Raw genomic sequence first — 17,078 nt, forward strand, 5'->3', positions numbered from 1 at the left:
TGCAGCAATAAAAAAGGATAAGTTCATGTCCTTTGCAGGTGCATGGATGAAGCTGGAAAACCATAATTCTCAGCAAACTAACACAGGAACAGAAAACCAAACACTGCATATTCTCACTCATAAGTGGGAGTTGAACAATGAGAACACATGGACACAGGGAGGGGAACATCACACACCAGGGCCTGTCAGTGGGTGGGGGACTAGGGGAGGGATAGCATTAGGAGAAATGTCTAATGTAGATGATGGGTAGATGGGTGCAGCAAGCCACCATGGCACATGTATACCTATGTAACAAACCTGCACATTCTGCACATGTGTCCCAGAACTTTAAAAAAAAAAATCATCTCAGTGTATAGTTTTCTAGATCTTTGTTCATATATGTACTTTTAAACTTTTTATAAAATGGGGTCAAACCACATTCTTTTGTAATTTCTTTCTATTCCTACTTTTATTGAGCATATTTTCTATAAATAGTATATATTAAAAAATCGATTTGGTTTATGCATATTAGTCTTCCTGTACTTTAAATGTGTGTGTGTGTGTGTGTAATTCTTTTTATTCTACATTATAAACTTTAACAAAAACTCTTTAAACATGGTGAGCTTTCAGACATAAAGTCTTGGAAGAGGGCAAGTTGTAGGAGAAACAATTTTTTTTTGACAAAGAGTCAACAAAACCCAGAAACTGACAGTTGTTTATTTCCATTTCAAGTAAAGAACTGGGTAAGTGGCATTCATTCCAAGTTCCTACTTTAAACACTAATTTTAATTCAATAGTGACTTCAAAGAGGTGAGGTCCTAGGAAGCTGTTAGCGTCAATTGCTCGGGAGCTGCTGTATAGACTCAGGAACTTAGTTTCTAAAGATTAAGCTAAGGAGATTGAGGACTTGACCTTGCTTCCACAATTGATGCACCTGAGTGCCCCAGATGACTGGGCTTTCCCTGCCCAGGATATTTGTGTCTCAATTCATCACCTTTCAAAGATGACCATGTGATTATAAAAAGAGGAGTTCTTTCCATTGTGGTTTGTGAATTTTAACTACATTGTTTCCTGGAGGATGTATTGGGTTAAGACGAGTTATTCACAAAGGTCAAAATGATCAACACTTTATTTTGACAAAAGTTTTTTTCAATGAATTTGAATGAAACATGTTAGTTGGGTGATAGCAAAATGTGGATCCCTACATTTACATTCCTTCCAATGCATTGGAAGGAAACATACATCTTTATTACATTTTAATGGTATATAATGTAAATATATTATTATTATTCCTGGATCAGAAATCTAAGCACTGGTGATGATATTGTGTCTGTTCCATGAATAAATAAGACATGGCTTTACATGCTTATGTGGTGATGACAGACACATAAATAGATAATTACGATATAATATGATAAATGCAATGTGCTGTAGCAGAACTTAAGTCAATAAAGGCATGTCAAGGAAGGCTTTCTAGAAAATGGTCTGAGCTGAGTGGATAACACACAGCTCTGTTCTATTTACTTACGTGGTTTCCCCAGCCAGATTGTACTCTCTAGTTCACTGATCCCATTTCCCATGAATCACAGTCCGTCTAACCAGATACAGAGACAAATAACCAGATTTTTTAGTGTATGTAACATGAGTAGTACATCCCACTGCCTTAGATACAATATTTTTGATGAAGGTCAGGTGCTTGCTTTCTTCAGAAATGAGTCAGGTAATCTCTTCAAAGACTTTAATCTTTGAGCCTGTGCTTATTAAATAGTCTCCATAGTGCTCTAGTAATTGAAAGAAAGTTATATTCTTAATGAGAATTTGTCTAGATTGGTGCATGGTAACTGAAAGAAAACTTAGTGAGTTTAAAATGATGTGTGTTTGCTGCAGTAGAAAGTAATTTGGTAGTCAATTTATTAAAAAGCCACTGTAGTCTCTCAAGATTATTTACGCAGATAGGGTACAAAATGCAGTTCCCCTCAGATTCTAGTAAATCCTATGAGGCCTATTTCATTAGCCTTTCCTTTTTTTATATTAAACATTTTCATTTCCTACCATTCATTATATGCATAAGTAAAAAGTACCTTGAATAACATTTTCATGTCTTTGATCAAAGTATGAAAGAAAACATTTTATACTGATGCAACCATAAAGGTTAAAAAAACTTAGGGTAGTTTTTTTTTTTAATGGTATTTCCCAGCAAATAGCATTTCCCTGTTACTAACCCGATATATAAATGATATAGCTCATTTACCCTGCTAAATCATTAAAATCTAGAAAAAAATCATCATTTCTGTAAAACTTTACAGAATTCAGGAAATACTAATATCTCAAAAGTGGAGTTAGTTATTTATGTTCTAATATATAAGGTGGCCTATGAGGAATTGGTGTTAATTTTTAAATCCCATATTAGTCCTGTCCAAGATTCTTCTAAATATCAGGAACATCAAATTGAGCCTTACATTCTCAAATGCTAATAAGAAATGGAATTACCCCAGGGTTCCTCCATTGCAGCGGTGTTTTGAAAATACTGGGGGAAGAGATTAAAATGTTTTTCAATAAGCCTGTCAAAAACATAGAGCATAATCATTTAAATTCTGATGTAACCACCACAATGAATTTGTTTATACAACTTAGCACTGAGTTCTGGAACACTGGAAATAGAACCTATGTTTCATCCTAGTTTAATTAGGTGGTAGACACAGAGTGCTTCTGCCCTTGTTCATATTTTCTGCCAATGTCTCCAAATTTTCAAGTATGTGGGGAAAACCTTGACTTATTACAACTCAGGACACAAAACAACAACACAGATATGGGAACAGTAAAAAAAAAAAAAATGTAACCTTTGGCTTTAGATGATTTTTACTTAATTTCCTAACTTTACACAGAAATAAATAATATTTTACATTTTTAAAATTTTTTGATTTTCAACTTCAGCACAGAAGGTACTTTTATTCTTAGCTATGTTACTGTGGTGGGGTGGGTGAGAAAAGCTTTGGGCAAGATGGTGGAAAAAATCTTATTTTAATTTGGTTTAATTGACTTAACTACAAAATCCATCATTTACTTGAAGCACAAATTATAACTCTGATGTTTTCTCCATTTTAAAATTAGAAATGCATTAATGAAAAGTAATTAAAGAGCAAATCACTAATAGCAAACTACCATAATTTGATACTTTTAAACATTAATAGGTTTAATATCTAGCAGCGTTGGGGAAAGCACAGTGATAAGATAATTATGTCTGCTCTGGGTAAGGGAGTGACAATAGGTGTACTGCTGACTTGTAATACAACAGTTACATCAGCTCTTGAAGGTACAGCCTGGTTATACATAAGAATCACCTAGTCTCAGCCTCAGACTCTTAGATTCAGAATGGTCTAGGTCAGTGGATCTCAATGTGTGGTTTTAGGACCAAATTCCATCCCAGCATGGAATCACCTGGGATAAATTTATAGAAATTCAAATCCTGGAATCCTACCTCGGGCCTACTGAACCCAAAAGTCTAGAGTAAGGCCCAGCAATCTGTGATTTAATAAGCCCTTCAGGTAATTCAGATGCATTCTAGAGTTGAGAACCACCACCTAGGGTAAGTGCTCTCAACCTTTGTTTATGTGTCATAGGTACCTTTGTCAGTCTGGGGAAACTTAATTTGGAGAATCTTCTTTGTCTGTTGCTCCTACTTCAGCTTACACTTTTTAATATGTATTTTGTCACCCAAGTGAGACTTTGTTGCCTGGAAATTAATAAGAATATAATTACACACACAAAAGAGTATTTTTAAGTATATAAACTAAAGCACACAGAACTACAAAGGAAATTTATTGCATTAAAAATAATTATCGAAAATTTTTAAATCCATGGAAATATATATTTCTTTATTAACATTTAATAAGATATACTGGTGGTTCTAATGACCACTGTAATATCAAAGGTGAACATAAATGATATTTTATATGTATCTAGCAACTGCAATATGATATGAATATATCTGCAGTTTGTTTTGGTGACCATATTATAGATGTTGCTAATAATTTTGTGGTTACTCACCTACATTTGTAACAGAAGAGATTAAAGTCAGTAAAAATAAAGATGTAATTATTTCTTTCCCAACTACAAACCTCCTACCTGTTATCATGAACTTCCATGGATTCCAAAGAGGTGAAGGAACCTGGATGGAGTGAGACCCAGAGGTCTTAGTTCTTTAAAAGCCCGAGGTCATTCTGACAAGAGTAGTCAAGACACGCATGATCCTTCATATACTCATTTCAGTAGAAAACAACATAGAAGTTATACAAAGCATCCCCAAACTTTGACAGCTTGATTTCACCTGGAAATAAAAACAAAACAAAGATACACACACACACACGTCAAACAACTTTTTTCTACTGTACCAGGTTTAAACACCCTATTGAGAATCATCTGACTTAATCCAGGACATTTCTTAGCTTGTCCTAGCATACTTTGACTTTGTTAGAACCACCCCATACCCCCACCACCCCGACATAGATGAAATCAAGTGGAGAATTTTTTAAAACCTGCATCAGAAATATGAGAAGGATATCATCAACAGAGTGAAAAATATCCATAGCAAGGTTTTCACCACCCACAGACTGGTATTATTTCTTACTTGGAAAAACATTATTCCTCCTTTCTCCTACTAAGTATTTGAAAATATTTTATTGGAAATCAAGAGACTTTTGTGAAATGTCATTTCTTTGCACCACCACCATTCAGGGAGAATCTTCTTTGTCTTTCACTCCTATTTTGGCTTACAGTTTTTAATATGTATTTTGTCACCAAACAGATTCTTTGTTGTCAGGAACTTTTACTAAGAATATAATTACACACACAAAAGAGGGAGAACTTCTCTTTTATGTTTTGGCACAATTACAAATCATTTGCCAAAAATTATCTGTAATGTATAGGTATTTTTTTTTATATAAAAACAAGAGACTATGTTTTCCCCCAAGGCAATGTCCTTTATCATTTCCTTAGATCCTGTTTTTTGCAAAAGACGAGGTTTCTATATTCTAAAACAGAAATAGGTAAGGACAGAAAACCTTAGCCCTATGAAGTTTATAACAAAATCTTTCTTATTCATTCTAGTTTTATTCTAAAAAGTGCTTCCAACTGCTCAACTTGTAATTAATGCTATATATTCTATGAGATGAAGAACAATTTTTGAATAAAATCGATAAAATCCAATGAAATAATATCCCGTTTCCCCCCCTTTTAATTTTTCCTTCCTCTTTCTCCTTTCTTCATTTTCTTTCTTCTTTCCTCATGTGCTTCTATTCTTTCTTTTTTCCTCCATGATTTTCTTCCATATCTCTTCTCCAAAAAGGAACTGAGGTCTATATAACAAAGAACATATGCAGTAAGGTTAATAGAATACTACAGAAAAATAAGATCCAAAGAAATAAACAGGAAATCTACAAAACATGAAAGGTCGGTGTCATTACTAACACTTATGTCTGAGATTCCTGGAGACCCAGGCAAAAAGGAAAACGTTAAAAACCATGTAATTTTCCTGACCAAATAAGATAAATGCCAACAGTTCCACAGGGATGGCAAGTTCTAAAGGACACTAAATTCTAAAGGAAATTTCACTCATATGTACTTAGAAAGTGATAATGCACTGAGAAAACTTAATAAGAAATGTAGAGGTGTGTGTCATATGCCTTCTACTCCAAACAAACAAACAAAAGGAACTCCTACAGCAGCAGCAGCTAAGGAAATAATGTTAAAGTAGTTCACATTGCCCAAGGTTTCCAAGATGTTTGCCTGTGAGGAGATCCTGCGTCTTTGACAATCTCCTGGAAGTATCACTTCTCTCAGACATATTTTTGGTAGGAAGGAGGTACCAGCAGTTTCTTTCCTTTGTAACACCATTACATCTGTAAGATAACAGAGAATAGCTACCAGACTAACCCATCAATTTATCTCTTGCTCTTAATACAGTAGCTTGCACAAACGTAGAAATGGATTACGTTAAGATAATTGTTTTTATTGACATTTCTTTACTTCTGAGTAAATGCCACCAACTCTTAAGGGTGGAAGTCGGAAAATCTAAAATTAATTAAACTTACCTGTTTGCTAAGAGCTATCACTGGGCTAGGTGTGTGCTAGGTGTATTGCTATAAATGCAATACATAGTTAAATAATTGTGGCTGAAATGTGTCTAGCTCAGAAATGGCATTTCTGCCTACCTGCCCACATGCCTTTACTCTCCTAGTGGGATGATTTGCCATCGAATCTCTTCTATCCACCAAGCCCCTGCCTATACAAATGGTCCCCCCTGCCTTCTGTCCTGCTAAATCAATCCCCTTCTTTCCCTCCAATCTGAAAAGAAACAACCGTCCTTCTCCAAAAGCCTTTTCAGGCAAATCCCACCTGGCTGTATTCATTACTTGAACCTTTTGGGGTGTGAAATGAGCTACAGTGCCTAGCTGCAGTATTTGCAGCATGTATTATTATTCTTTTTAGCTTTAGTGTGTCCAAAGGCCTTAAAACATCCCTGCCTAAGCTCCTGCTCCAGGGAAGAATTCTTATCACAGCAAATTCAGCCTGAGAAGTGAGACAAAAGAGAAGAAACCTAGGCAGAGCCTAAGAAGAGAGGCAGAAGATTTAATACCATGCAAGTATCCTTGAGATATCCTTTTTTCCTCCCTAGAATTCTTCTATAAGTATATTTTTATACTCCATCTATGACCTCAAAAATAATAATGGTTGCATCTATATGCTTCTTTTCTCACATGGAATAAAGTTTTCCTAAAGTAAGGAGAGCTCTTTGAGGTTATATAACCCATAAAAATGGCAATAAAAGCTTAGAAATTGGTTTCCGGGAGGCATTAGTATGTCAACAAGGTAATGCTATATGGAGTTTCTATGTGATACTAAACTTCTGATTTCAAATAGCTATGTGAATGTGTAATGAAGTTACCTAAATCTGCAAATGTGGAACATTTTAAAGATTTAGAAAATGTATAGTCTAGTTTTAATCTTCACAGAGTGCCTCTCTAAAAATCAACAACTAATTTCCTTGCAAGAAAAGAAACTGAGGCAGTAAGAGCCTCAGGTGCATGCTTAAATTACAGACCTTAATATAATGCATTTCCTCTGAATTCAATTTTTTAGTAGTTCTGAGATTTTTGTCTTCAAAAGCAAATGGTGACTTCACATAGGGTAATCTTTTATTCTGTCAATAAGATTTTTAATGTATATTTATTGCCTCGTGATTTCTTAAAATAAGGAGTAGTTTGTTGTAAACTTCTGCTACTTTTTAATCTGTTTACTGTGCATACAAAGAAATAAATTGTGTTTAGTCAGAAAACGAATGAGTTTGACTTGGCAGGATTTGAAATGCAGGTAGTCCATCACAAATCCCAAATTTAACATGTAGAACTGACATCTGGAAAAATATTTGTATGAACTGAGGGCCCTATACCCTACTCTTATGCTGCTGGTAACAATATTTAGTACAAAAATTTAATTATGTGATAATTTTGTAACTATTTTTGAAGGAGTATTTTGTTCAACTACTCTAAATAACCCAAGATGACATATTTATATTTGTTTTCTCGTGTTAAATTTGAGACTGAAAATGTTGAAAAGATCATCTTAGAAAGTAAGATTACACATCTTTTATCCACGTGTATATGTGTCTCCAATTTTCTCTGCTGGATAGTGAAAGTGCCACCATGGACCAGCACTTGAAAATCTCAGGGTGGAACAACTGGCATTTACTGAATGCCCATTATTCTTAAAAATTTGGATCTAGTCGTCTTTCCTTCTAGAATTGTCATATGTTTTTTAAAAAAAAACCGCTGTTAATCCTATCCGAATGCACACCAGAAGTCAATGTGTAATAAATAGGCTTGCTTAAAAAATATTTATAAATAATTTTTAAATACTTGTTCAATTTAGTTTTTCTCCAAATTTTGGTGTGAATTTCCAGAGAAATTAATGTATCTGGCCAGGTGCGGTGGCTCATGCCTGTAATCCCAGCACTTTGGGAGGGGCCAAGGCCGGTGGATTACTTAAGGTCAGGAGTTCACGACTAGCCTGGCCAACATAGTGGAACACCCTCTCTACTAAAAATACAAAAAAATTAGCCAGGTGTGGTGGCACACGCCTATAGTCCCAGCTACTAGGGAGGCTGAGTCGGGAGAATCACTTAAATCTGGGAGGCAGAGGTGGCAGTGAGTCGAGATTGAGCCACTACACTCCAGCCTAGGCAACAGAATATCAAAAAAAAAAAAAAAAAAGAGAGAGAAAGAAGGAAAGAAAGCAGGAAGGCAAGAAGGAAGGAAGGGAGGGAGGGAGGGAAAAAAAGAAAGAAGAAAAGAAAGAAAGAAAGAAAAGAAAGAAAAAGCAGGCAAGCAGGCAAGAAAGAAAAAGAAATGTATCCCTTCGGGCTCTGTCTTAAAAGAGATATCCAAGGGACAGGGGAAAAGGATAGCTATAGATAAGTGAGGAGTCTAAAATCCACACCTCTAACATCTATTTTTAGTGATATACCTTTCGAAATGTTTCCTCATTTAGACATGAATGCCTTAAAACAGATTATTGGGTAACTAGATGTCACTTTGTATGTCAAAAAGCAGAGCCTCATGCCAGTAGCAGAAAAAGATGTCATATTTGGCGATAACATGATTTCCTGACTATAGCAGGCACCAGGATCACCTGGAGGGCTTGGTGAAATACAGATAGCTGGACCCTACCCTAGAGCAGACCTAAGACTACTGGCTATGTCAGCCTCGAGTGAGGGTGGAGAATTTGCCTTTGGACCTATGTTCTCTCCTGAGGATGATGCTGCTTGTCTGGAGAGAGCATCACTTTGAGAATGTGTCATGGGGAGTCAGGAACATGGAAAACTACCTAGAAGAATGTTCAACACATGACAGGCATTCAGCTGAATGAGGAAACTAGAAATGAAACTAGAAATGATCAAACACAAGAAAAGAAGAGAGATGTCTAGAAGAGAGGTTGGAGAATGACTCTCCCAACCAACCAACTTTACTCTGGCAGCAATGATGTTCACTAATCAACCAATTCCAATGACGTTTCCGGAGCCTGCAGACAGCAAAACACAACTAAAGCCTCTTTAATCTGGAATGGCATCCCTTGATATTTTTGAAAGCTCAGATTACTGTGAGGATTTCTACCAAAACCTGCAAGAATGGTGAAATTCAAGGTCCTCTTACATCTGTTTTTATCTACACTCGGTCTGCTCTAAATGTGTGAGTCCTTAAATACAACTGTTCTGCATCTGTGAAGCTCTTCATGATCTGGAGCATTCCAGACTTTCTACATTCTCAGCTACCCTTTGACATCTTCATACCTGTTTTGTTTTCTAAGCCATAGCAAATACATTTTATATAAATATTTATTTATTTATTTAATTTTATTTTATTATTATTATACTTTAAGTTTTAGGGTACATGTGCACAATGTGCAGGTTTGTTACATATGTATCCATGTGCCATGTTGGTGTGCTGCACCCATTAACTCGTCATTTAGCATTAGGTATATCTCCAAATGCTATCCCTCCCCCCTCCCCCAACCCCACAACAGTCCCCGGAGAGTGATGTCCCCCTTCCTGTGTCCATGTGTTCTCATTGTTCAATTCCCACCTATGAGTGAGAACATGCAGTGTTTGGTTTTTTGTCCTTGCGATAGTTTGCTGAGAATGATGGTTTCCAGTTTCATCCATGTCCCTACAAAGGACATGAACTCATCATTTTTTATGGCTGCATAGTATTCCATGGTGTATATGTGCCACATTTTCTTAATCCAGTCGATCATTGTTGGACATTTGGGTTGGTTCCAAGTTTTTGCTATTGTGAATAGTGCCACAATAAACATACGTGTGCATGTGTGTTTATAGCAGCATGATTTATAATCCTTTGGGTATATACCCAGTAATGGGATGGCTGGATCAAATGGTATTTCTAGTTCTAGATCCCTGAGGAATCGCCACACTGACTTCCACAATGGTTGAACTAGTTTACAGTCCCACCAACAGTGTAAAAGTGTTCCTATTTCTCCACATCCTCTCCAGCACCTGTTGTTTCCTTTTTAATATATAAATATTTAAATGAGATTTTCCTTCTGCCCACTTGGTGGAATAGCATAATCTCTAACAATAGCAATTCCAAGGCTCATCTTTCCTTTGGTAAATCCATTTCAGGCTTTATTAAAGAATGGTAATGGCTTTGTGTGTTTCAGTTACTTTTATCGTTTACAAAATAAAAGTGCAAGATTTAATTCTGGAACATTAAATAGACATCTATTGTCCCAGCTCTATGTTCAGTAGATGAAAGTTCCTAAACACACTTTAAAAGAGAGAAGAACCACCTTCTAAATATTTCGTATCTTCTTTATTTTTATATATGATGCCTTTTTTTTTTGTTGTTATTATACTTTAAGTTTTAGGGTACATGTGCACAACGTGCACGTTAGTTACATATGTATGCATGTGCCATGTTGGTGTGCTGCACCCAGTAACTCATCATTTAACATTAAGTATATCTCCAAATGCTATCCCTCTCCCCTTTCCCCCACCCCACAACAGGCCCCAGTGTGTGATGTTCCCCTTCAGAAAAGCTTTGAATGTTACTTGGAAGTTCCCTGGAAACAGAAAAGGGTCAGTGTTGGCAATAGCCTGGGAAAGACACCGGGGCTTCTTTTAAAGAGGCAATGGGTGGGTCCATCACAGTACTCCAAAAGGCAGAACCACATCATCTCCCTGCTCACTGGTGGAAGAGAGCAGAAATCAGGATGTACCCAGCCTAAAGGCATATTTTTATATGATGATTAAAATCTGAAATAAAAGGCAAGAAACAAGATTAAGAATTAAAAGCTAAAAGTCTCCAGCTAAGCCTAAAAAAGAGTGTCAGGATAATTAAATCTTCAATTAGAGCTCACAGTTGAGAGCACGGGAATTACAGGTTTTCAGGGAAAAGAAAGCCTAGGGGCCTAAATGTCTTTGATCACACAGAGGTGTCTCTCCACCCTGTGGTGCCTCGCCAACTGACACTTGCAGGCCAAGGCTGCAGTCTCTCTTTTAGTGCAATCACATGACTTGCTTTAAATTAGGGCTTGTTAGCCTTTGAATTGAATGAAATATCAAGAACAAAGCAAAAGTAAACACTGAAGATAGTCTCTGTCTATGTTGTTCTCTACATGCACTTTTAAAAAGATGAGCTAAAAAAAAGATGAGCTATACAACAGGAGAAAAGCTTAATAAATTACAGTGCAGCAATGCTGGGAAATTGTCATTCAAAGCGGTTTTTATGGAAACTATTTGACAACATAGAAAAAATCACATTTATAAAACCAGGTAACTAAGTGATATATGTAATGATTTAACTTTGTAAAATAATATATAAGAATGCAAAGACTAAAGATATTACATTAAAGTTAAAATTACATTTCATGTGATTATGGGTAATTCTACTGATTTGCATCATCCTTTAGATAGGAAAACACTTGAAGTTTTATATTAAAACGTTAATTTTTTTGGCTGGAATCCCATAATTTGTTTTAATGTCCACAGCATTAAGGAACTGAAAGTCTAGCTTATGGTCTTTTCTTTATGCTTTTGTTTTGTCTGTATGCTTTTTTCTTATTTCTCTAGGAGTGGAAACTCATCAATGCCGATCTTCTCTACTGATGGTGGACCATTTGTCAAATTAAACACAGCACCTGGTGGCCACTTAATCCTAACACCCAGGTGGGTCCCTAAATCTGTTCTTAGACTAGTTGTACATAGACATGGAAGAAGATAGATTGTTGAAGCCAGTCAGATTTTAATGCTGTTACATACTGGTCATGTAATCTTGAAAGTTATTTGACTTATATGATTATTTAAGTGATCTCAAACAGTGTCTATTTAATATCTGATAACATTTTCTAACCCTAATATATATAAGATGGTCAAAAGAAATATTCTATATGTGAATTTCTGGCACACTCATAGGGATTTGACATGTTTTAACTTTATACCCTTTTTTATCCTTAGCCTCAGATTAATAAACAATTAAATCAAATGGAAAGAAATTGTGAGAACTGGGATAAAACAGGTCCAGTGTTGATCAGACTAAAAGAGGCAGCACAAATTAGCTACCACTAAAAGAGAAGAGGGGAAGATCCTGATATTCTTTTCTCTTCCTTGGCAAATAGATCATGAATATTAAATGAAGAAGTCTAGACCTTTCATCGTGTCTACATATTCTCTTTTACTTTTTAACATTAGGTTTACTTTTATAGCCTTTACTAAGGTATTAAAAAGCAGCATCTTTCCTGTATTCAAAGATCTGTTTTAGCTTAGATTAAGTCATTTCTCCTATTTGGGTGTTAATAGTAATTTTTGTTGAAATTGGCTTCTGAATTTTACAGTCCCATTAAAGAACAGCTGTAGGTGGGAAGAATGTAACTGCCAGAAGCCGTAACTACAAACGAGGATTTAAGATGCTTCGCTGGTATATTTTGTTTAATGGTAAAAAATGAAGTTAGATAATTATTCGGTTTTTCATGAAAAGTTACCATTTCTGTGAGCTTAACCAGTAAAAAAATAAAAATGGTAAAGGAGTATTTTGAGTACCAAAAAAAGAACTTTGCAGTTGAATGTTTTATATCAATGTTTGCTGGGCCTTGACTGATATTATGAGTCTCATCGGATATGAAGCAAAGCATCTGCAAATGAGAAAGCAGGCTTCTAGATTTCCTTTCCTATAAGGCATGTCTAAATTTATATTACCATATAGATCCTGAAGCAGTTTGAACATTGAGAATTTCTTCTTTTCATGTCTTAAAGGCATTTAAAAATTTGTAAGAAAAAAATTATTTAAAATCACTTATGTTAATTATATGCATGCTTGAGATCAGAACTAGCTTATTCTATGCTTATCAACGACATGCCAGTATCATTTTCCATTGACGTCACTATTATAATGTATGTGTGTGCTATTTGAAAGAGACATACATCATTTACAGACATATTTTAACCTTTCATCACATCAACAAGCCAGTTAATTAAATGTCCTTAATCCCTTCCTTAATTAGCCACATTATATTAGGTTGGCAGAAAATCAGACATATGTTCATTTATTTATTTATTTGGTTAATTTATTTATGCATTTATTATTTGTTGCATAGATGATTATGTTTGTATCCCTGTGAAAACTGGTGTTTTTGAAAATGCCCTTGCGCTAGTGGTTGTAATAAAAAATAAGTAAAAGAAGAGGATGTCAGGGAAAATGATTCAGCCAACTATAAAAATCTACTGACCTATATTCTGATTCTTTTCTTTTTTTTCCTTTTTTTTGAGACGGAGTCTCGCTCTGTCACCCAGGCTGGAGTGCAGTGGCGTGATCTCGGCTCACTGCAAGCTCCACCTCCCAAGTTCCCACCATTCTCCTGCCTCAGCCTCCCAAGTAGCTGGGGCTACAGGCGCCCGCCACCACGCCTGGCTAATTTTTGTGTATTTTTAGTACAGACGGGGTTTCACCGTGTTAGCCAGGATGGTCTCGATCTGCTGACCTCGTGATCCGCCCGCCTCGGCCTCCCAAAGTGCTGGAATTACAGGCGTGAGCCACCGTGCCCGTCCTATTCTGATTCTTTAACCTATTGTGAGATAAATGCAAGACTCAGACCACCATCTCCCACCACATGGTGAAAAAAAAGGGGAGTTAATTGAGACTTCCTTGGGGTGTTATAAACACATGTTGATACATCTAGATTGATATACATGCATGTACACTAGTTACTAAAAAGATAGACCTCCTTATATTTCAACTAAAATAATTCTGTATTATAAAGAATATGCCAGTCATTCAATATAGATACATATGATTTCAAATAAACTATCACATATTTTCCTGAAACACTGAATTGCTTTGATCGGACATATGGATCTTAAGGTCTTATTTACGTTGCATTTTAAAAGACCTAAACAGCATGCACAATTAGCTGTAGCTAAGTATATAAATGTAAGTCATTACAATTATGTGTATATCTGCATGTATAATGTGTCTGTTTTAATGTAGCCGATATCTGCAGCTGGTTGCATTTGGAACTAGTGGGAGCAAGTACTTTAATTTCTTGTGTTATACTGATCTCTAGTGGCTGTTAAGTAGAATGCATTGTAAAACAAATTTGCTTAGTTTTTGTTTAAAATGGAATTCTTGACACTGAAAAAAGTTGGTATTTAAATTTCTAAGCAGGTGATGAGTTTTCAGTAATTTATGCCTATGCTCTTTTATATGTGCTTGTTATGTGTCTGCCTTCCTTGAAAGCAGCACCTGTGATGCATTCATCATTCAATTCCCTGAATGAAGCACACAGCCTCATACACGGTGTTGGGCATGGAATAGTTGCCGGATTGGCAATACTGAGGCATGCTCTGTGTTATAGAATGATGAAAACCAATGTCGGTTCAAGTAAAATAACAATATCTATCATTTATGGAATTTCATTGTGTATAAGGCCCTGTAATAGTTTTATTGCAAATATTGCTTTTTATTCTCACAACACTCCAATAAAGTATTATTACCCCCATTTTATGGAAGAAGAAACTGGGTCTCAGGGGTATTGAGCAACTTCCCTGAAGTCATATAGAAATGGTAGAATAAGGATGCAAACTCACCTCTATTTGACATTAAACTGGGGCTTCTTCGGCTTACAATTCAGTCTCCCTACATTTCATATATGAGACTGAATTTACTCATTTTACTAAAGCAAAAGTAGGATAACCTACACGATGTTTGACTTTAAAATATTAAATGCATAATTTTAAAAATATGATTGTTCTTCTATTACAGTCAACAGTGTTTACAGGATTCCTTGATTCGGTTACAGTGTAACCATAAATGTAAGTAAATATGTTGTCATATCCCACTTCATCCTGTTTAAAATTCTGAATAGAGTTTGTCACCTGAAGTTATTTTGTTACCACTCAATTTTCACCATCAGAAGAAATGACAAAAATGAAATAGATGCTCTTTCTCCAATTATTTTAATAGCTTGTGGAAAAAAACTGGTGGCTCAAGACATCACCCCAAAGATTGTTGGAGGAAGTAATGCCAAAGAGGGGGCCTGGCCCTGGCTTGTGGGTCTGTATTATGGCGGCCGACTGCTCTGCGGTGCATCTCTCGTCAGCAGTGACTGGCTGGTGTCCGCCGCACACTGCGTGTATGGGTGAGTGTGATGTCAAGTGTCCCTTCCCAAACTAGGTCACCACAGCAGACACTGCCGAGCATCCCATTTCATGCAGCCTCACAAAACCATTCCACCAGGGAAATCCTGCTGTTTATGACATTATAAACATTCCAATTATTTTCCCATTAATGTCATGTATGAAAATAGAGATAGTTAAATTTTAAAAAATTATTCTGCATTAATATGAATATTAATTCTTCTACATTATATATTACATCATTCGATCTTTTTACACTTTTACATACATAAAAATGGAAACTTTTGCCAATTCAAAAGGTAAGCATTTTTAAGAGTGTGAAATTAGTATTTATTGTATAAATCGTACTGGTTACCATTCAATTTGTCCAATATTTATTGCTAGCAAATTGTCAATATCAGAAAGTATGCTTAGGTAGCTCTCAAATTACAATTATACTGTGCTCGGGAAGTTCATGGATAAGCACTTTGTTGTGAATTAAGATAAAAGTACTTAGTTCTTAAGTCAGATCTATTTTGATTGCTACCTATTAACTGAAATTTAGAACTAATATCAACCATATCTGACTCCGTTTTATACTATAATAGGACAAGATACATGTTGAATTTTGACATTTATTTTGCAGTCCTAGAGGAGAGAACAGGGTGGATGGAAGGGGGTGGGAGTAAAGGAAGAAAAACTACATGATCCTGGGCCCAAGAAGATGTTCATTCTCCTCTTCCACGTGAAAGATGCCACCTCTCTAGGTAGTCACATGGTTCTGAATTTGGTCAGGAAAAAAGGGAGCTTCCTCATAGAATATGCATGAGCTTGATCTAGGATTCATCTCCTTCCTGTCCCTGTGTCAGTGAGGCGTCCAGTGAATGACCTTACCCGTGAGGATTAGAGTAAGCCTCTCTGTAGCCAGCATCCAGAACCTCTGAGGAAAGAACCACGTTAGAAAGAACCAGGCATGGACGAGGCAGCCGTAGTTAATCAGGTTACAAGACTCAACTTTCCTTACCCACATAGATATTTAAGGTCCTTGGGTAAATAAAGACGAACTGTCAGACACAGAGATTGTGAAATTTTTAAAGGAGATAGGGAAAGCCAGGTAAAATGAACATTAAAAGATTGCACTTATGCCTAAATACCCATTATATCAGAGTGAAAGTAGACTCAAAAGCATAATCCCAGGACTTTGGAGAAAAACGACCCTCAACTAGATCTCAGGTTTGCCAAATAGCTGGTCTCCAAAGGAGCTACCGACAGCACCATCCCATCTACATCTAAAGCTCTCTCTGATTCTATCCATTGAGCGTTACATCCTGGAGACTAAATTACAGCCTCTCCCATAACTAAAGTGCACCCTCTTGACTTTGATGCCTCCTAATAATCATATTGTAGTTTATTTTCATACTATAACAAGCATCTGTAGAGACAATTTTTCCATCCCCTTCTAAACATGGCTTTAATCTTTACACATATTGTTTGCGTCGGACATGTCACAGATAGGGTAACATCTGTATCCTAACTGTGATGCAAATTAAAGCTAGTTGTAGCTAAAGAGTCAGTGTTTTCTGTTGCACATAGGTAGATCTTAATAAGTTAGCAACCTTGCTATATCAAACTTGAATTTGGCAAATTCCTGTTTAATGTTCTTGTCAAATATATGCTGTCTAGACGTCAATCAGGCTCGCAGTAATATTAGTGATGTCTTTCAGTTATCTATTTTACAGATGTACTTCTAATAGGTCAATGATACCAATCTCATAGCTTTCCAAACAACAAATATGTGTAGAAAATAGAAAGGCAGGCCGGGCGCGGTGGCTCACGCTTGTAATCCCAGCACTTTGGGAGGCCGAGGCGGGTGAATCACGAGGTCAGGAGATCGAGACCACGGTGAAACCCCGTCTCTACT

The 17,078-nt window shown here is 36.2% G+C and overlaps 1 protein-coding gene across 1 annotated transcript in view; it reads left to right on the forward strand.

Annotated features, from left to right (window-relative positions):
• The window catches only part of TMPRSS15 (transmembrane serine protease 15), a 142,201-nt gene that overhangs the window by 92,594 nt on the left and 32,529 nt on the right, over window positions 1–17,078 (forward strand). The window contains exons 19-21 of the mRNA XM_032174265.2: window positions 11,621–11,716; window positions 14,805–14,854; window positions 15,006–15,180. Coding sequence (XP_032030156.1) covers window positions 11,621–11,716; window positions 14,805–14,854; window positions 15,006–15,180 — 321 coding nt within the window. The remainder of the gene's footprint in view (window positions 1–11,620; window positions 11,717–14,804; window positions 14,855–15,005; window positions 15,181–17,078) is intronic.

Source organism: Hylobates moloch, unplaced genomic scaffold, assembly GCF_009828535.3.
Source record: "Hylobates moloch isolate HMO894 unplaced genomic scaffold, HMol_V3 SCAFFOLD_14, whole genome shotgun sequence".
NCBI classification, from domain to species: domain Eukaryota; kingdom Metazoa; phylum Chordata; class Mammalia; order Primates; family Hylobatidae; genus Hylobates; species Hylobates moloch.